This window comes from Aspergillus bombycis (genome assembly GCF_001792695.1).
Source record: "Aspergillus bombycis strain NRRL26010 chromosome Unknown contig00021, whole genome shotgun sequence".
Lineage (NCBI taxonomy): Eukaryota > Fungi > Ascomycota > Eurotiomycetes > Eurotiales > Aspergillaceae > Aspergillus > Aspergillus bombycis.
Window position 1 is genome coordinate 20,498 of NW_019170023.1, and position 19,103 is coordinate 39,600.

Sequence of the window (19,103 nt, forward strand, 5' to 3'; positions counted from 1 at the left end):
TAGCCAGTCGGTAGAACATGGCGCGTAAAATACGAATACACATCTAATTTCCTGTGAGGGATCCCATTCCCAGTCCATTATACATCGGCGCGCAAGGAGAACACCGGGTAATGCATTAGTCTATACTGTACAATCTAATCAATATCCAACGAGGCGGGGATTACTCCGCCGCCTCTTCAAGCTCGCGGAGATAATGCAGCGACTTCTCATAGGTCCACATCGTCACGGCACTGGCCGGTGCAGCCTTGAAGAGACTCACCGTCAAACCGCGGTAGAGCCCTCGCACCCCCTGTGTCCGCACGATCATGGCCATGGTGTTGAACACCCCCTGGTACTCCGGGATATTCCGATGCACATACTTGGAGCGTGTCGGGCCCTGCACCTGCAGCCTCTTCCGCACCAGGTCCAACGGAAAAACCCCCGTCTTGGCCAACACGCTGGCCACCACTCCCGCTGCGGCATCCCCCGATCCAAACGGCAGATCATGCAATCCAGACATCACCGGCCGCAAGGACTCATACGTCGCAAAAAATAATCCCATATAGGGCACAATCTGCCCGACGGCCGCAGTACATCCCCGAAAGAACCCCCTAGGACCCTCATTCTGCGCTATATCGCGCACCGATGCGTAGAGTGAGGCATACACACGCTCTGTGCCCTGTGCTGCAAACCGTGTGCGCAGTAAATCAAGCGGGTACGTCGACGCCGTGGCTAACCCGCCTGCCGTGGCACCTGCGACGAAGGATTCAGCCGGCGGAGGGAGTCGGTAAGGGTCTAGTTGCGATAGGGCTTGCGTGGTGGTTCGGTAGGCAGCGAATTGGATGGCGCCGTAACAAACGTACATTAATTCTGCGGGGATATTGCCTTTCCATAATCCCTGTTTTTGGAGTTAGACTGTAGAAAGTATTTGCCGGGTTGTATGTAGTTGGTTGGTTTGCGCATAAGACGTACTGTTATCCCTTCTTCGCGGACTATAGAGCGGATCGTGGGGAGCGTGCCTTTGTAGACGGGGCCTTTTATGTTCTGGTGTGAGGTTGGGTCGGAGAGGGAGTGGATTTGGAGCTGGAGACGGATTTTGACGACGTCGAGGGGAGCGACGCAGAATCTTGATCATTTGACTTAAATGTTAGTAGAGTTGAGTTTGAGGTTTTTGGTGTTGAGAGAGACAGGGGATATACCGGGAGACCAGGCCTGCAATCCCGCCTGCGAGAACGACTTGTCGTCGCGTGCCCTGTTCATTCACATCGCGGTTTAGTACTAGAGTGTAGGAAGGAAAAAGCCAAGACGATTGATTGACATGGACTTACCTCATCCTTGAGGTGTTCTCCCCCGGCAGACATGCATGTGATTGATTATGGAACACGGGGATCTGGAACGTTTGGCGCCGGGTAAATGGATGGACGATGTACTTTTTCTTTTTTTTTTTTTGTTTGTTTTCCGTTTTCGGGTGGATATTTATTGAGCTAGGGAACAATGGGGATTTATAAAAGTTCAATGGGTTGGATAGTTCATGGGAAATTTTGCCATTAAGTCAGTGATACGTAAAGAGGTTCTTAGGTAACGAGCAATGCATTGGATTGGCTCTTTTTGTTCCTGGTTACTAACAGTTATCGATTGCGATCTATTCTAAGAAATTTGCCCTTCAAAAAAGAAAATGAAAAAGACCAGAGGCCAATGTTTCAATACCTTATCGATACGATGGTAAATAACCAGGACGGTATTGTACAGCTGTTTGCCTTTTACTCCGCACTTTTATGGTTAAAAAGGAAACATCACGCTAATCCTGAACCGGCTTGGTGCTTGGACCTCGGCTTTTTCCCAAAACCTTCATATGGGGTGATGTTCTCTCGAACATCCCCTCGTTTCCCGTCTTCCTTATATCTTTCTGCGTTTTGTGCCCTTGGACGTTGCCATTGACCCAGTATGGTTCGTCAGCTGGCAACATTTCTTCGATCCTCTCGGGCTGCTGTGCCCTCAGCTCGCCCTCTCTATTCTCGAGGTTACTCCGCTGCGAGCGGCGGCGCCGAAGATGCTGCCTCCCGCGGACCGAACTCGACAAGAGTTCCCGAAGGGGATCCTATCCGAAGTTTAGTAGAGCCTCCAGGGTCTCAAACTCGCAGTAGCCAGCCCTCTGCCACCTCAATCGGGCGTCAAGGCATCAGAATCCACACCGGGAAGGGGAATATCTCGGCCATGCACTATCTGCTGCGTGACGGCTGCAAATGCCCCCAGTGCGTAGACCAACACTCGAAGCAGCGCAATTTCCGCATGTCCGACATTCCAGCGGACATCAAACCGCGCTCCGCCGACTGGGACGGAAGCGTACTGAAAGTCAAATGGGAGAACGACATCCCCGGGTTCGACGAGTCGCACACCTCCACATACACGCTCAATCAGCTACGCAACCCCAGTGCAAACTACTCCTACCACAGCACCGGCCGCAAGAGAAAGCGTCTGCTGTGGCACAACTGGTTCCAGCACCGCTTCGTCTCCTACGAAGAGTACATGCACGACGACAAAGCCTTTTCCAGCGCCATGCGCGTCCTCGCCCAGACCGGCCTCCTCTTCGTCAAGGACGTCCCGGAATCCCGCGCCGAGGTCGAGAAGATCGCAACCCGCATGGGTCCCCTCCGGAATACCTTCTACGGCGCCACATGGGACGTCCGCACCGTCCCCGAGGCCAAGAACGTCGCCTACACGAGCCAGTTCCTGGGCTTCCACATGGATCTGATGTACATGAACGAGCCGCCGGGCTTCCAGCTCCTACACTGTCTCCAGAACTCGTGCGATGGCGGTGAGTCGCTGTTCGCGGACTCCTTCGCCGTCGCCAGACAGCTTAGCCTTGATGACCCGGAGGCTTTCAAGGCCTTGTGCAACTTCCGACTCTCGTACGAGTATAACCATGAGAATGATATTTATACGAACGATTGGCCCGTGTTTCAGACATATGTGGACGAGTACACGCAGCAGACGAGGCTGATGCACGCCAATTACTCCCCGCCCTTCCAGGCGCCGATGCACGGCCAGCGCCGTCCGTTCAACCGCACCGTGACCGAGATGCGGGCCCTGGATAAATTCGCCAAGATGCTGGAGGACGAGCAGTATATCTACGAGCTGAAGCTGAACCCAGGCGAGTGTGTTATTTTCGAGAATCGCCGGGTGTTGCACGCCCGGAAGCAGTTCAACACCGCTACTGGCCAGCGCTGGCTCGCTGGTGCCTATGTCGATGAGGACGCCGTCTTGTCCAAGTTCGCGACATCGGCCCGTAAACACCCGCACATGTGGCGTGACAGCCCGAACAAACCACACCGGAAACAGGCTGAGGGAGGGAGTCATGATGGGCCTGAATTGAACTATGTAGATATGACGAAGAACGTGACGTGTTAAGGCATTGGCCACGAGGCTACTGGTTTTATGCAAAAGGCCCGCCCATACAAACATAGAGGTATACAGCGGTTCAACGCATGTCAGAGGAGCTTCGATTAGCCCCTGTACATAAGCATAGCGTGATATTTATTCATTTGTTTTTTGGGCCTCTGTAATTAAATGAATGAACCAAAAGAACGAAACATGCAAGAAGATATAGTGCTGGAACACTGAACATAGAGAAAACGTAATGGCATCGCTGTCCTATAATCTAACAAATCGAGTTTGCAAGGAGGTAGAAAACAAGACATAAAGAAAACTATTTCCCGTATTCTATACGCTCAAGCGGCAGCAGGAGCCTTGTTAACAGAGAAGTCACGCAGGAAATCAGGATCATTGTCGAGCTCCTCCTTGACCTGTTCACCGATTAGCACAAGAAACATTCAACCTCTGCACGAAAATACAGAGAGAGAGAAAGAAATAAGAAACTCACAATATCCAACCCTCCAACCAACTCCCCACTAACCCACAACTGCGGGAACGTAGGCCAATCCGCAAACTCCTTCAACCCCTGCCTCACATCCTCATCGGCCAAGATATTAAAGAACCCATACTTAACGCTCCTCTCGCGCAGAATCCCCACAAGCTGCCGGCTAAACCCACACTGCGGCGCACTCGGCGTCCCCTTCATAAACAGCATCACCGGCGCCGCCTTGACCAACTCCCCGAGCCGCGCAAACAGCGCCTCCTTCGACTGCTCCGGCGTAAGCCCATCCCCGTTCGCAGCGCCAGCCGGCGGCTGGGTAGCCGTCGCGGGACCGGTCTCGCGGGGCACTGCGGTCAGCGGTGGGGGGGATTGTGGCCGGGGCGCCGGCGGAGGCCTTCGAGCCGGCGTGGCGTTCGACGGCGTCACGGACGCGGGTGGCTTCGCTACCGGAGATGGATTCGAGGACTTCGCCGTTGCGGGTGAGGACAACGAAGGGGACGGCGGTGACGTCGTAGTCTTCGGAGATGTCGGGGAGTTCTTCGGCGTCGATGCTGATGAAGGCGGTTGTTGGGGGCGTGGTGGCGGGGTATTGGGATGCGAGGGCGGAGAGCACGGCGCGCATTTGCGCGCAGGGCGCGGCCCAGGGGGCGTGGAAGTAGAGGATCGAGAGGGTTGTCGGGGGCAGGGACGTGATATAGGAGGTGAATTCGGCCTCGGACGGGATTTCAATTAGGGTTGACATCTTGAAACTTTGCGTGCCTTGACTCCTCTGCGGGGTTTGGGAAGACACGGGCTTTGGAACTTGTGGCTGCGGCCGGTGGGAAATCTCGGTGATGGGTGCGCTGAGTTTTGTGAGCTTGGTTGAATCTGGGGACCTTTGGGGATCAGATTGAAGGGCGGACAGTCAAGTCGACTACTTGCGATGCGCTTCACCGGGTGTTTTATCGTTGTGAGGAGAAGGGAAAGAGGGAAGAAGATCGGAGTGAGGCGAAATTTTGGCCGCTTATCAGATCGAACGAGGGACGCAATCGGCCGGCGCTTGCGATGACTCGCTTTCTGTTTGGTGCCGGTGGGGCTCGCTTCCGATGACACCATCGTTTTGGCCCCGGTCGGGTTTAGTCGGGTTGCTGTTGGCGACTTCTGTAGTACTGTCCATACTACTACTGGTGGAACTCGTAGGATGATAAGATCGTCTTCAATCGTTGCAAAGTAGCACATAACTACTGGGAGAAGTGCTTGGAGAAGGTATATAAATACATGTACATACATAAACAGCCAAGCTGGTAACATCTTTTGAATTGAGTTGAGAACAAAGAGGGCTTTAGCTATAAATTCTTACCTGTTATGGTGTGACCAGATTACAACCTCTGATAGCTCTTGCATCTGGTATATTCTAGCAAAGACAGATATTTTCACCCGTAGCACCACCGTTTTATGCTCTTATCGAGGTTGTATAGATCAATACTATGCATAATGCATTAGTTACTGTTATGACTGAGTCATCAATGCATGTCGATCTGCTATCAGCACGTGATACAAAAAGTCGATTGATAAATCCGATCCGGCAGTTATCAAGCTCCAAAGAGCGATCATAGCCCAGGCCATTCTCTGGCCAAGGTAATTTAAAACTTTGCCATACGGAACGACACCGCTGGTCAGAGTTTCTACATAACTGCAGTACTCGCAACGGACATTGAAGATCGACCCCCTTTCGCCTCTAGCGGATTCAACATGGCAGGCATGAAGAAGCGCAAGCGCGCTGAAGCCGGTTACTCAGACGACGAACCCCCGGTCAATGACACGTCAAATGCCAGTAATGGCTTTGGTGTGGCGCAGACACTGTCTTTGCTCCGTGACTCCAAGCCTTCTGAAGAAACTGAATCTACTACAGCTATGCAATTGGACGATACACCAAAGCCCAAGAGCGATGTGCCGGCACAAAGACCTTCGAAGAAGAAGCGCGTCGACGGGGAGAAGACAAAATATCCAGTCCTTACCTACGTCGATGGGCGACTACAATCTTCCATTCGGATCGCAGACTTGCAGGGCCTTTTGCTCTACTGTTTCGCGGATGGCATTGCGCCGCAGTGGATTTCCGTCAAGCACTCGGGCCATGTGAGGAAGGTAGTGGCATTGATGGTGCCGGGTCTGGAGATTGGCATGTTTGACGGGACAGTTCCGTTGCAACCACCTACGGAGGAGAGCTCGCAAACGAATCAGAATGACACTGCAAGTGCCGAGGGGCAAGAGGAGGACCCTAAAACGACCGAGTTTAATCGTTGGAAACAGGGGCTGCCGCTCGAAGACCGATCGCATCGGTTTAACCCTCGCCCTTTGTCTCGCGATGGACTTCCAGATTCATTACAGCCGCTGGCAGATATGTTTCCTCATGTTTGGCCGGTCAGGGCGCCCGGAGATTCGAAGTATAACAAAGTTCACTCGCCGCTCCAAGCAATCTTGTTGTCTGCGCTTCCCAAGAACAAGGAGGATAGTCAAAAGAAGGGTCCCAAACAGGCACGGATGGATAAGAGTTTCGTTCCCAAGCGGACTCCGATAACGACATTCATCAGTTCTCTCGAGGACCTCCGTGAAAACGAGTATGCTCTACATCCGGCACTTTTCACGAAGGAAAATGAGAAATCCGATCTGCTGCAAAGCCGCAAACGAGCTGGCCAGGATGCTGAGGCCGGGTGGGTCGATACCCACGTCGTAAACTTGGAGGAAGGCGATGTTGCCGCGGCCGAAATCCAACAGGGAAGCATGACAGTAGGGCGTACGGTATTAGCCCTCGACTGTGAGATGTGCATAACGGAAGGCGGAAAATCCGAGCTCACACGTATAAGCTTGGTCGGCTGGGACGGCGAAGTCGTACTAGATGAGCTCGTGAAGCCGCAGTTGCCCGTCATTGACTACCTTACCCGGTTCTCAGGGATCACTAAAGAGATGCTGGATCCTGTCACGACTACCTTGGCTGATATCCAGCAGAAGCTCCTCACTATCTTAACTCCGCACACTATTCTGGTCGGCCATTCACTGAATTCGGACTTGAACGCTCTCAAGCTCACTCACCCTTTTATTGTCGACACTACGTTCATTTATCCGCACCCTCGTGGGCCACCTCTCAAGTGTAGCCTGAAATGGCTTACGCAGAAGTATCTCGGAAAGGAAATTCAGAAGGGCCAAACCGGCCATGACTCCATCGAAGATGCTCGCGCCGTGCTTGAGCTGGTGAAACAAAAGTGTGAGAAGGGCGAGCGTTGGGGAACCAGTGATGCCCAGAATGAAAGCATCTTCAAGCGCCTGGCACGTTCTACGCGGTCAGGCAAACCAAACCCGACAGGGGAAGGCCGTACTGGAGCTGTGGTTGACTGGGGAAGCCCCGAGCGTGGATTCGGATCGCAGGCGACCGTCGCAATCGGGTGTAGCGATGACGAGGATGTGGTGAAAGGAATCTCATCCGTCGTAAACGGAGATGACAGAAACGCCTCGGTTCCAGGCGGCGGAGTTGATTTTACCTGGGCACGGATGCGAGAACTGGAAATGTATCGAGGCTGGTGCAATCGTATGCCAGACCCCAACAACGCGAATGAGTCCACAACACTAGCCCCTCCCCCTGAAGAAACCACGCCGACTGGCCCTCCTGCGTCCGCTCCCTCGGAGACTGCCCAGAAGAGTCTCATTGATACAGTATCTCGTACAGTCTCTCATATTCAACGTGTCTATGAGTCTCTTCCTCCATGTACTTTGTTCCTTGTGTACTCGGGTACTGGAGACCCGCGCGAAGTCAGTCGGCTACAGGCCATGCACAAGCGCTTCCGGGAAGAGTTCAATGCTAAGAAGCCATGGGACGAGCTGACAGTCAAATGGACGGATACTGAGGAACAAGCCTTAAAAAAGGCTTGTGAGAGAGCTCGAGAAGGCTGTGGCTTTATGTGTGTCAAATAGATTCTATGTCGTCTTGGTCCTGAGTTGAATATACTGTGGACTACTGATCTAGCGTAGATATCCCTGCACAGCAGGAAGTTGAAAATATACAATTAAAGAAAATAATTTTGAATAATATTGAGATATCCAGATCCCAGAAAGACCAATTTAACCCGGCCACTGCTCCGTGTACTCGTGAAGAACCGACTTTTTTATACACCATCACATAAGAAACCCAAAGGAGTTCAGGAGTTCAAGACAAAAAGGAAAACGGCGAGTGAGCGATTAAGACGGAAACAGTAAGAAAGGAGTAAATAAAATGAATAATACATGAATAGAATTTCAGTCTAGCTTCGGAATCAGCGAGCCTCCGTTTCCATGGCCTCTTCGCGCTGCATGGCTAAGCGTGCCATCGTATCGCGCGCGGCAACCTGTGCCTTTCGTCTTTCTTGCGCTTCACGCGTATTCCCATCATCAGTATAAGCACCATTTGTCTTGCCGGGCGGGTTTTCCTTCCCTGAGCCTGTCTCTGGATCAAAGGATACTGGATATTCTGCACCACGCGGGGTTTCCTGTTGACTACCCTCCGGTGTCTGTGTCTGGTCCTGCTCAGAGAAACTATTATTAAGCCCTGTTGAACGTCGGGGTGGTGGTCGCGACCGGCTGCGGATGCTTCGGGGACGACCTGGACGGGTTTCGGTTCCAGTTTGGCGTTGGCTGGGACTCGTGCTGGAGGGTGCATCCTCCTTCTGACCATTGCTACTGAGGTTGGGGTTTTGCTCACTTAATGGTGTTGGCCTCGGTGTCTGAGTCTGGGGAAAATCTGGCTTCGTGACTTGGCTTACGGATTTTCGTGGCCGCCCTGGCCTTCTTTTGTCCGGCACCATGCTGGATGGTGGCTTCTCGGGAGCCTGAGACATACGGGGGCGTTTGGACATGGTCTGTTGCTCTACGCTGGCGTGGACTTCGGGGGTACCCCATTGCGGACTTTGGTGTCTTGATTGATTGACTTCGATTCGGAAGATCGGAGATCCTAGCGCTGTTGGCTCGTTTGGCGTGTCCATCATTGCGTCGGCCTCGGGACCCTTTAACGGGATCTTGACCGGGGGCATATGTGGGTCTTCCAGGGAGAAGTTGATGCTATCTTCCTCATCGCCATCGTCGAATGAGTCGGCGATCGGTTGTGTGCGGCCACTAGGCCAGGAGTCCGGCCATGGCCGCTTCCTGCCTGCTTGGAGCAATCCCGGGCTGCGGACTTCTGGGAGCGGGTTGGGTACCGCTAGGGTCGAGGGTAGCTGCTGCTGTCTTGCGTTCTCTTCTTCCATGTAGCGGTTTTTGAGTTTCAATGCCTCGATTTCTAGTTTTAGCTTTTCGATCTCTTCTGACTTGGATTTTAGCTCCTTCAGGACTGTGGTGATCATGTTGAAGTCGCTGTTCACGGTGTTTCCTAGATCGGAGAACCGACCGGGGCCGTTCAGTTCGATACGGAGCGCTGTGAATGCACCTTTCAGCTCGGACATGGTGTCGTGCAGGTTGCTCACGGAACTTGAGATATGGTCGAGGCTCAGTCCATGGTGCTGGATCTGTTGCTCCACGGATGCGGTGTAATGGTCCATCTCGGATGAACCGACCGGGACCAAGGCTCCGGGCTGGATGGATGTCCTGTCTCGCCGGGTCGATTCTTTCTGAGGCGGGTTGATCAGGCGCTCGAGTAATCCATCTTTAAAAGAAGGTTCTACCGTGCGCATGGTTACGATTTCCCGGAACGAGACCTTTGATAGCTTCCAGAAGACATTAGGACTTGGCATCGTTAGTCCCCATGCATGCGCCGATGATCCTCTTGTTCATTCGGTGTTGTTCCGACTTACCCATTATCTAGCGAACACAACACGCCTAATTTCTGCTGGCAGAGCTTGCAGGCGATCTCTTGCAGGATACGTCCACGGAGTATACTCAGGTCTGATGATTGCGGTATTTGTTTCTTTTCTGGTGAGATTGAGATGCGGTGAAGTTCGACGCTCAGCCATCCTGCTGCGACGGAATAAGAGTTGGAAAGCTTGGCCCATTCATTCTCCAGAGCGGCCAGGGAGCTCGAACAGCGCAAACACTGGCACAGGATGGCCGGACGGGCCAATTTCGATAAATCCATGGTGAAAAGGTATCCCAAAACCCGCGAAATGGCGTCCGATGTGCCGTACGCCACCTGCAGAAGGGTTGGAGGGACTAGTATGCGAGGACGTTGAAAGCCTCTCCCACGCTGCAAAAGTCCAGAGGGATCTCGACTGCTTACTCAGCCACTCCCGGGACACGTCGGCGGGTCGCCTATTCCTATTTGGGCTATCGATAAGAACCGCACGCGTTTTTAAGTGTCGTCATTCTAAACCGCCTATTACTCCATTCATTACCCCGGCATGTTGTCCGACCTCGTACTGGTTTTACCGTATGGGTCCGTACGCGGTAAGTTTTCCGATGGCCCCCGCAATGCGCTGCAGCCTGTGTCTCGGAATGCCTCCATTCGGTAAAAGAACAACCATGCAGGTACCGAGTCATTCTTGCGCCCCTCCTTTATTGTATGCTTTGTGGATTGCCAGCGATAAGCGGACTTGATGAAGCCATTCTTTCGCCCACTCATTCGACCACCACCTTTGCCTCGGTCAGCATTGTCTCTTCAAAGGGTCGCATACGGTCAAAGATTCATTATGGCGAGCCTATCGACAGCTTCAAATAATAAGGCCAATACCTGGCAAGGTGTTGGGGCGGCGGAGTTTGACCTGAGGAGTAAGACTATGTCAATTATATATCTTTGTAAAATATGCTAAAATATAGTGAACCCAAGGCGACACAATGACCAAACCGACCATGTCCATGCTCGAAGCGATCACTCAAACCACGCTCCTTGACGATGTCTTCAATGAGGACCCGGTGACCAATGACCTCCAGGCCTATGTGGCCCAACGCACCAACCATGAAGATGCATTGCTCGTCATGTCCGGAACAATGGGTAACCAGGTTGCGATTCGAACTCACCTCGTGCAGCCGCCTTACTCCGTGATATGCGATCGCCGTTCGCATATCGTCTGCTACGAGGCGGGAGGAGTCAGTTCGCTGACCGGTGCGACGGTCCAACCCCTCGATCCCAAGAATGGCCGCTATCTCACCTTAGAAGATATCCAGAAATATGCGGTGCTTGACGACGACATCCACCATTGTCCCACGAAGCTGATCAGCCTGGAAAACACCTTAGACGGCGGCGTCCTGCCGCTCGCGGAGGCTCGTAGAATTACGGAATGGGCGCATGCGAACGGAATCAAGGTGCATTTGGACGGGGCGAGGCTCTGGGAAGCGGTGGTGTCCGGGGCCGGTAGCTTACCGGAGTACGCTAGTTTGTTTGACAGTGTGAGCTTGTGTTTCTCTAAGGGGCTCGGGGCGCCTATTGGTAGTATTATTGTTGGGTCCAGGGAGTTTATCAAGAAAGCTAGATGGTTCCGCAAAGCTATTGGAGGTGGAGTCCGGCAAGCAGGGGTACTCACTGCAGTTGCCCGGGTTGCTCTCGACGAGAACTTTGGCACGGACCCTCATGGCCAGGGAGGTAAGCTCCGGGAAGCACATATTAAGGCAAGGAAAGTCGCTGAGATGTGGCAACGCCTCGGCGGCAAGCTGTCTCAGCCAGTAGAGACTAACATGGTGTGGCTGGACCTTGACGCGGCCGGGCTGGGGCCCAATGACTTGGGGGAGATAGGGAAGGAAAAGGGGCTGAAGCTGTTGGGCAATCGGATTGTCATTCACTACCGTACGTACCCCTCATTCTACGGGTTGTTTGGGATTATCCTTGCAGCGGACACTAACTCGATCCCAGAGGTATCGGACGAAGCGATTGCGCGTCTGGGCGAAGTGTTTGGATTGGCTATGAGTGGGAGCTATCAACGTAGCACGGATCAAAGCCTACCCTACGGTAGCAGGTGAAAGCCCTAAGATTTCGAATGTATTGATCTCAACGGGTAGTACATAAGTGAAGAGTATACTAGTATATAGCTGATTTCCTCTTGCGGGCATGCACTCCTTTAAGAGGGGTGATGCGATTAGTAATCGCATTTCGATCTACATTCTGCTAACTACTACTAGTTACTCGAGTAGTTATCCATGAAAATAAGACGTCTCAAAAAGATGTGAAATTACGGTTTTATACCGATTTGTTATTTGGACGGGACATGAATCAATCTTAAAATAGAATTCATAGGCTTAACAAAAATACCATAGTTAGTATAGTACATACTACGGAGTATATACTCCGTAGCCTGGATGCACCAAGATTTGATCGACAAGGAGATATGCCCTACAAACTATATATACTACGGCCCAACCCAGAGTGCAAGTTTTAACAACGTAATGTTCTCGGTCTTTCTTCTTAGAAAGACCCATGGAGAATTTTTTTTTATAAATGAAGGGGGATATCGTGATTTCTGTAGCATTATAATTCTAAACAATCATTGACTGCACGACTCGAGACCCGTGAGTTCTCCAACAGTAGCGTTATTTGATAGGCTATCCTGGATGGATTATACATGCAGCTAGTACGACCATCTCATATAGTGCACTTTCGTTAATCATTTCTAAGCATAAACCTCGCGCAGTCCATCCATCCAGAAAGTAAAGAATGGGGTGATGCCATCCTCGCGGTAGTTGAGGAGAGCAACCATGCCGTCGTTATTGATACTCGCTCCAGTATAAAACTCGAAGCTTGAGATATTATTGAGGATTTTAGTCGCATACTGGGATGCGTTCCGTTCAAACGCTTCAACCCTGGCGGGATCTGTTGCTTGAAGATGGCTCTTGATTCTATATATGTAGCCTATGGCGCCGTTAGTAGTTTGCAGCAGCACTGATAACGGGGGCATACCGCTTAAGTGAGCTCTATACGACTTCTTGTCGAAGGCGGCTGGTATTAGGTTAAACGCATGCACAACATTATTGACTTTGGCGACGTTATCGTCCACTTCCTCGGCGGAAGGATCAGAGCTAATATCTGAACTCTGCGTTAAAAGGTTTGTTCATAAGGATGAGAGAGTGAATACGCACCAACATCATGGCCTTGCGAGATCTCTATAAATTTGCAGTCTACTTCATAGACAGCATCGTCTACTACTTTTATAGGGAAAGCGTCCGAGAGCATCTCGTCACCAGAGATGACATCCTCCACGTTATTGGTCAGTGGGTCTTCAAGATTCAAACATGTGAACTTACAGTATAGATACGCATAATGGACACAGCGTAGACAGTGTCGATGAGAATGGCAACGGGAATATGGGAATGGTATTGTTCGGTGATTGGCAAAGTAAAGCACGCACTATCCAAGAACTGAGAAAAAGAAGTAAAGTAGAAGAGATGGGGAGATGCTGGGATTTTGACCATCGGCACCCCTCATCTCAAATCTGCAAGATCGGCGCTCAGATCAGATAGTATCCAATTAGGGCAGAGTCTCGATCTGCATGGTCTCCATCAAGGCTAGCCCAGGCTGCCCAGCATCAACCTTGAACTACTCCGTGGATCGGACTAACATGAGTCATATAATTGAATCTCAGCTGCCTTATCTCTTTGTACGAAACACAAACGACCACCTGCCCCAAATTTGATTTTATACAGAATATGACATCCATCTGTTCAGCCCTCACGGGCGTACAGGTTGACGCCTACTTTGAGCGCATCCAATTACCGGGATCATACCGTCGCGATCAGAGCCCCACATTGGATCTCCCGTTCCTGTCTAGGCTTCAAGCATATCACGTTTCAGCAATCCCTTACGAAAACCTGTCCCTTCATTATGCGAAGGACACGAAAGTTTCGCTAGATGTGGTAGAACTGCACAAAAAGCTTGTCCAGAGACATCGCGGTGGTTACTGCATGGAAAACAATATATTGTTTCACCATGTCCTTCTATTTTTGGGATTTGATGTCTACCTTACTGGTGCACGGCTCTTTCGAGCTGGGGATGGGAAATCAGCGGGTTGGAGCGGCTGGTGAGTACTTGAATATTACTTGTATCTGGGTACATGTTGATAGGTTTTAAGGGAGCATTCCGTGAATATCGTCACCCTCGACCAGCAAAGATACCTGGTCGACGTGGGATATGGAGGCAATGGCCCCAGATCTCCTTTACCATTGGTCGATGGCTCTATTCATGAGAATATTGGAACCCAGACTATGCGGTTGGTATACGAACCTCTACCTGGGTCACGTCAATGCCAGTGGAATTATCAGACCCGCAATGCAGAAGACCAGCTGTGGATACATAATTACGCTTTCACAGAGATGGAATTCTTCCAGCGTGATTTCGAGGTAATGAGTTTCTTTACCAGTTGTCACTCGGACTGCTTTCTCACGTCACATTTGCTTGTGGTCAAGTATCTTCGTGACGGGGATGAGGTGTATGGGAAAATTGTCTTGGATGGCGACAAGATTAAGAAGAATGAAGGTGGGAAGAACGTGCTGGTCCAAACGTGCATGGGCGAGAGGGAACGAGTCGAGGCTTTGAGGGATCGGTTTGGAATTGAGTTGACCGAGGATGAACAGAAAGGAATCCAAGGACGGGTGTCGGCACTGGCGATGAGCCATAGTTAAAGATATCTAGGTTATCAGTAGATGTAGATATAGATATAGATGTAGTAGTGTGAAGATAGATGTAGAATGTTATATATTTCAATAGAGCATGATGCCTGAATGTATATTGATTCAAATCCCTGCATTAATTCCTAGACAAACAGTGGTATGCTAATAAAAAGCGCAACCTAAGTTTCCACAGATGTAATCGATATGTGATAGTGAATCATATCTCGGGTTGATAGATCCAAAATCCCCACTTCGGCATCCACGGTTGGTTCCCGCCTAATATCCCCACCGTACATCCCTATTGGCTGGAAAGGTTCTGTCCGCCTCAGGCAGTTCAGGCCTTGGTGCCTGGGCAGCCTGGGGCGTCTTCCGCCTTTCAAATAAATTGCGGGATATTCACTTCAGCCTCACTGCATGTTTCGTGGACGACGACTCTACCAAGACAGTATCCTGTCGCGTCCCTGTTGCCGGATCGCCCCATTAAACTAAGGCCATTGTCGCAGTCACGCCCTGGATTGTGCAGTGGATGGTGGATGGGGACTTCGCCAACTGTGTAAGTTTTCGAGTCCTGTCGCTCCTCGTTAATCAAGAGCTCCCGACTAATGCCATCAACTGTTTCACAGACATAGCCCGTTCCCTCCTTTTAAACCATAGCTCGAACTCCCATTTGTCATTCCTTTCTTCAATGAATCCGGCCCACGACATCGTGTGCGAGCTTGCTTGTGATTGACTGTTTGGCCGGCAAGGTCGGGGTCTCCCTGCCTACGAATTTACCTTCCCAATACTCGTTGTCATCGAGGCACTACGCGTTGTAGGAATATAATTTTACCTCAAAAGCTTGGTGGATTTTTCTGGTGCCTTTTGGCTCAGTACAGGCAACTCCTGTTCCTAGTATCAAGTCCGTGCACATAGTTCAACACTCCCAGTGAAAAGCTAGGGGTCCATTGAAGCGCACCTGTCATTGGTGTTCATTCTTCGTTGGTTTTGCATAAGGTAAGGAGCCTTCGGATTCTTCCAACAGTCAAGACCATCTTATTGAACACATTGTGAGGCCTGGAAAACTAACCCCCAATAGGTTCATGGTATGGAGCCGTGTTAGTGATTGTATTGGTTATGCAAACATCTCTTCATATTCACACATCAACACATATACCTTAAGTTATCTTGTGATAGTAGTTATTTCTTTCTTCTTTTGCAGCGACTTCTCGCCAGATTTTATCGCCTCCCACTCCAAATGGAAGCGACTCAAGAATCCACCCAGCCATGTACGGACCCCCGCCGCATGGGCTACAACAACTCTGGTCTCCATGAGCAGGACGTGGCGGACATAATATGTATATTGCATCCTAGTTCGCCTGCTGCCCACCATGCGGTGGCCGCCTCTGCTGGTTCTGCGCCCCAGCATATCCTTCAGCGAGATGAACTCGTGTACGAAACTTCAGCAGCTTTGGACATTGGGCTTAGGCTGTCATCGAAAGTGCATGATTTGAACACTGGCTTTTGCTTTGGACGCAACAGAACTCGTTGCGATCTTCTCCTTGCCCGTGACCAGAATTCAAAACGCATCTCAAATCAGCACTTCCGTATCTACCTCACCGAAGACGGAATCATTATGCTCGAGGATATTTCCACCAATGGCACCATTGTAGACAACTGCCGTCTTCGCAAGAGCCAAAGAGAGAATAGTCGAATGCTGACCAACGGCTCTGTCATTCAAGTGATGAATGGCGACCAAACCTCAGATGAAGTTAGGTTCGTCGTCCGCATTCCAAACCGAGAAGGGTTCTCTATGCAATATACGGAGAACCTGCTACGCTATTTTGAGCGGATACAGAAACACCGGGCAGGAACCACACAGGTCAAGCCACGTCAAACCTCGGCACAGCCTGTTTTGCAGTGGACGGTTTCTAATACCTACGGGATGCACTGGACAGGCGGGCCTATGTACAATGTCACCGGCCAGATAGGGAAAGGAGCCTTTGCAACGGTGTATAAACTTGCCACAAAGCAGCATGGGGCTGTGTATGCAGCGAAGGAGCTTGACAAGCGACGTTTCATGAAGAACGGGGTCTTGGACCAGAAAGTGGATAATGAAATGAGGATTATGAAGGACCTCAAGCATGTAAGTGATAATACCCCTTTATCCAGGCACAGGATGATCGTTTGACTGATACTTTTCTTGACAGCCTAATATTGTTCAATATATTGACCATCACGAGCATGATCGATGGATCTACATCATCATGGAGTACGTCCCTGGTGGCGAGCTGTCGACATACCTGCAATCTATTGGCAAGATTCCCGAAGACATGGTCAAAACGATTTCCCGCCAGGTCTTGCATGCGCTACAGTATCTCCATAAACGGAAGATCACCCACCGAGACATCAAGCCGGACAACATCCTCATTTCCTCGCTCGATCCACTAAGAGTTAAGCTGTCGGACTTTGGACTGTCCAAAGTAGTGCAGGAGGAAACCTTCCTCAAGACCTTCTGTGGCACATTGCTTTATTGCGCCCCTGAAGTTTACCCAGAGTACGATTCTTATCGTCGTGGTGACGTCAGGAAAAGGCGCCGATTAGGTGATCCGTAAGTTGCCCTAGTGATATTTCTTAATCGAACGCACACTGATAGTCAGACCCCCCAAAACTTCTCCGTACAGCCAATCCGTCGACATGTGGTCCCTGGGCGCGGTCCTCTACCACATCCTTGCTGGCATTCCTCCGTTTATGGGCCGGGGCGATGACAGAGGAGCTCAGATGCTACGAACGATCATGACCACCGATCCCGATGTTGATATTCTGCGCAATGAAGGCGTGTCAGAAGAGGGTATTGATTTTGTTACCCGACTTTTAAACCGCGATCCTCAGGCCCGTCCGACAGAACGTGAATGCTTTCAGCATCTATGGATTGCTAAGGTTGAAGATGTGGATGAGTACGAGGATGACGAAGTATATGCCAATGTCCGGGGTGACCTTTCGGACATCGGTGAGGATGCGGAAGAGGAATTGGATGCGTCTCAGCTTTCAATACACGACGAATCAGAACCCAAAGACCCGGCCGAGCAAGAGGATAGCGATTTGGCGCAATCCAAGCGGCCGAGGATTGATTGTCCCCCCACGGACGTTCGTTACCCATCTCTGCCCCATATTGAAAGTTTGAAAGAAATCCAAGTTGCTGCTGATACAACACCAAAACGCCTCTTCGGTGAAATCACACCGTCTGTGTTAGGAAGCTCGGATGCGCTGGGTGCTAATGGAAATGCGTTCGAGGGAGACAACTTCAGCATAAATGACTTCATTTCTTCAGCCGGTGAGTCGATGGTCAGCGACGGCAACAGCCTTAACTCCATCCTTTCCCTTCCGGAGGACCCTCTTTGTGGATCCGCACCAAGCTTAATGGGAGCTGAGAACCTTGTTGGGCAGCTGAACATGAATTCGTGGCACCCTGGCACATCAACCAATCCGCCAGTCGTCGAGATACCGGTACGGCAAACTGGAGCGAAGGTGGAGGACTCTGCAGAGAAAAAGGAGGCGAAGACAAAGCAGCGAACCAGCCCTGGTAACGAAACCCCTAAACCGGCCATCTTCAGCCGACGGATTGAATTACCCATGCCTGATACCGCCAGTGAACGCTCGACCCCCGAGAGTATCGCGCAACGTGCTAAGGACGAACGCCACGAAACCAAATCTATCCCAGGGGAGATTTTCGACATCGAGCTGGCAAATACCATTGATGCTAAGACCGGGCAGCCAATTTTAGACTATCCAGAAAGAACAGGCGGTGATGCTCCAGCCGATCCAGCACCTACTATGAATCCCAAAATTGTGCTCCAGCCAACTAAACCTCCGACACTCCTGGGCAAGTTGACAACGCTTCCTGGGTCGATTTTCGAATTGACGATCCCTTTGGAAGATCGAATGACGTCGTGGGGCCGGGGTCCTCAAGCGACCGTCTGCTACCCCGACCCTATGGATACGAGAATCCCAGCATATGCGTTGGAGGTCACCTTTTGGGCCCCTGCCATTGAGTCCAAGATAAGGGCGGGGTTGGATTGGCTGTCTGCACCTGGTGTTATGGCAATACTCTCAACTAAGACTCGCAAGTGTATTTGGGTGAACGATACGGAGCTGCGTCGAGGGCCGGAGGGGGATAGCAGTCGGGAAGGGTTTCATTTTGGCAAGATATACACGGGGGATATTATCACGATCTATCAGCATCGCCACAAATTTCTAAAGTTTCGATGTGAGTTCTATCATGGGGATAGTGCGTGTACCCGACCGGAGAATGAGAAGGGGTTCACCGTGCGCAAGGTCCTGGTGCCCAAGGACGCGGCTGCGAACCAGATTCCTGCGCGGAAGGACCGCAATGACAAGAAGTAATGCAGGATTTGTTTAATACATATAGACGATATGGATGGGCGGTAATGTTGGATAGCATTTAGGGCTTGATGGATATTTATTTGCACATGATTCTTGTTTACTTTCTGGAGTTGGTGGTTGGCATCTCTACTCCCGCTGTTGGGATACATCGTTATGGAGGTATGGATTGGAGGATTGGGTATATCCACGACATCACGTCAGCAGGCTTGGAACCGGAATAAGGCAATGGAACAACAAATTTCATAAAAAAAAAAAAAGGAATACGAAAAAAAGCACATATATATCATCGCAAAAGCTTTCTCTAGGTAGAACGGTCATCGGATGTGATTGGCATGAGGATATA

At 50.9% G+C, this 19,103-nt stretch overlaps 9 protein-coding genes across 9 annotated transcripts; 5 read left to right on the forward strand and 4 right to left on the reverse strand.

Annotated features, from left to right (window-relative positions):
- Positions 1-160: 160 nt before the first annotated feature.
- ABOM_004270 (thiamine transporter TPC1) lies at positions 161-1,340 on the reverse strand (the record flags this gene model as incomplete). Its single annotated transcript, XM_022531400.1, has 4 exons — positions 161-877; positions 952-1,105; positions 1,179-1,231; positions 1,308-1,340. The coding sequence occupies 4 exons, from the start codon at positions 1,338-1,340 to the stop codon at positions 161-163; spliced, it is 957 nt and encodes a 318-aa protein (XP_022391407.1).
- A 583-nt stretch (positions 1,341-1,923) lies between these two features.
- On the forward strand, positions 1,924-3,387 carry ABOM_004271 (putative Gamma-butyrobetaine hydroxylase subfamily; the record flags this gene model as incomplete). Its single annotated transcript, XM_022531401.1, has 1 exon — positions 1,924-3,387. The coding sequence occupies one exon, from the start codon at positions 1,924-1,926 to the stop codon at positions 3,385-3,387; it is 1,464 nt and encodes a 487-aa protein (XP_022391408.1).
- A 320-nt stretch (positions 3,388-3,707) lies between these two features.
- ABOM_004272 (PICOT family protein) lies at positions 3,708-4,595 on the reverse strand (the record flags this gene model as incomplete). The annotated part of the gene is made up of 3 exons (XM_022531402.1): positions 3,708-3,782; positions 3,860-4,051; positions 4,107-4,595. 3 exons carry the CDS (start codon positions 4,593-4,595, stop codon positions 3,708-3,710), a joined length of 756 nt encoding a protein of 251 aa, XP_022391409.1.
- Positions 4,596-5,584: 989 nt separating this feature from the next.
- Positions 5,585-7,798, forward strand: ABOM_004273 (RNA exonuclease; the record flags this gene model as incomplete). The annotated part of the gene is made up of 1 exon (XM_022531403.1): positions 5,585-7,798. One exon carries the CDS (start codon positions 5,585-5,587, stop codon positions 7,796-7,798), a length of 2,214 nt encoding a protein of 737 aa, XP_022391410.1.
- A 338-nt stretch (positions 7,799-8,136) lies between these two features.
- Positions 8,137-9,926, reverse strand: ABOM_004274 (uncharacterized protein; the record flags this gene model as incomplete). Its single annotated transcript, XM_022531404.1, has 2 exons — positions 8,137-9,577; positions 9,646-9,926. The coding sequence occupies 2 exons, from the start codon at positions 9,924-9,926 to the stop codon at positions 8,137-8,139; spliced, it is 1,722 nt and encodes a 573-aa protein (XP_022391411.1).
- A 695-nt stretch (positions 9,927-10,621) lies between these two features.
- Positions 10,622-11,740, forward strand: ABOM_004275 (threonine aldolase GLY1; the record flags this gene model as incomplete). The annotated part of the gene is made up of 1 exon (XM_022531405.1): positions 10,622-11,740. The coding sequence occupies one exon, from the start codon at positions 10,622-10,624 to the stop codon at positions 11,738-11,740; it is 1,119 nt and encodes a 372-aa protein (XP_022391412.1).
- Positions 11,741-12,387: 647 nt separating this feature from the next.
- On the reverse strand, positions 12,388-13,594 carry ABOM_004276 (translationally-controlled tumor protein; the record flags this gene model as incomplete). The annotated part of the gene is made up of 5 exons (XM_022531406.1): positions 12,388-12,626; positions 12,675-12,800; positions 12,854-12,968; positions 13,019-13,132; positions 13,577-13,594. 5 exons carry the CDS (start codon positions 13,592-13,594, stop codon positions 12,388-12,390), a joined length of 612 nt encoding a protein of 203 aa, XP_022391413.1.
- On the forward strand, positions 13,421-14,392 carry ABOM_004277 (arylamine N-acetyltransferase family protein; the record flags this gene model as incomplete). The annotated part of the gene is made up of 2 exons (XM_022531407.1): positions 13,421-13,791; positions 13,843-14,392. 2 exons carry the CDS (start codon positions 13,421-13,423, stop codon positions 14,390-14,392), a joined length of 921 nt encoding a protein of 306 aa, XP_022391356.1.
- A 1,222-nt stretch (positions 14,393-15,614) lies between these two features.
- Positions 15,615-18,760, forward strand: ABOM_004278 (serine/threonine-protein kinase; the record flags this gene model as incomplete). The annotated part of the gene is made up of 3 exons (XM_022531408.1): positions 15,615-16,502; positions 16,567-16,967; positions 17,041-18,760. 3 exons carry the CDS (start codon positions 15,615-15,617, stop codon positions 18,758-18,760), a joined length of 3,009 nt encoding a protein of 1,002 aa, XP_022391414.1.
- Between the last annotated feature and the right edge of the window lie 343 nt (positions 18,761-19,103).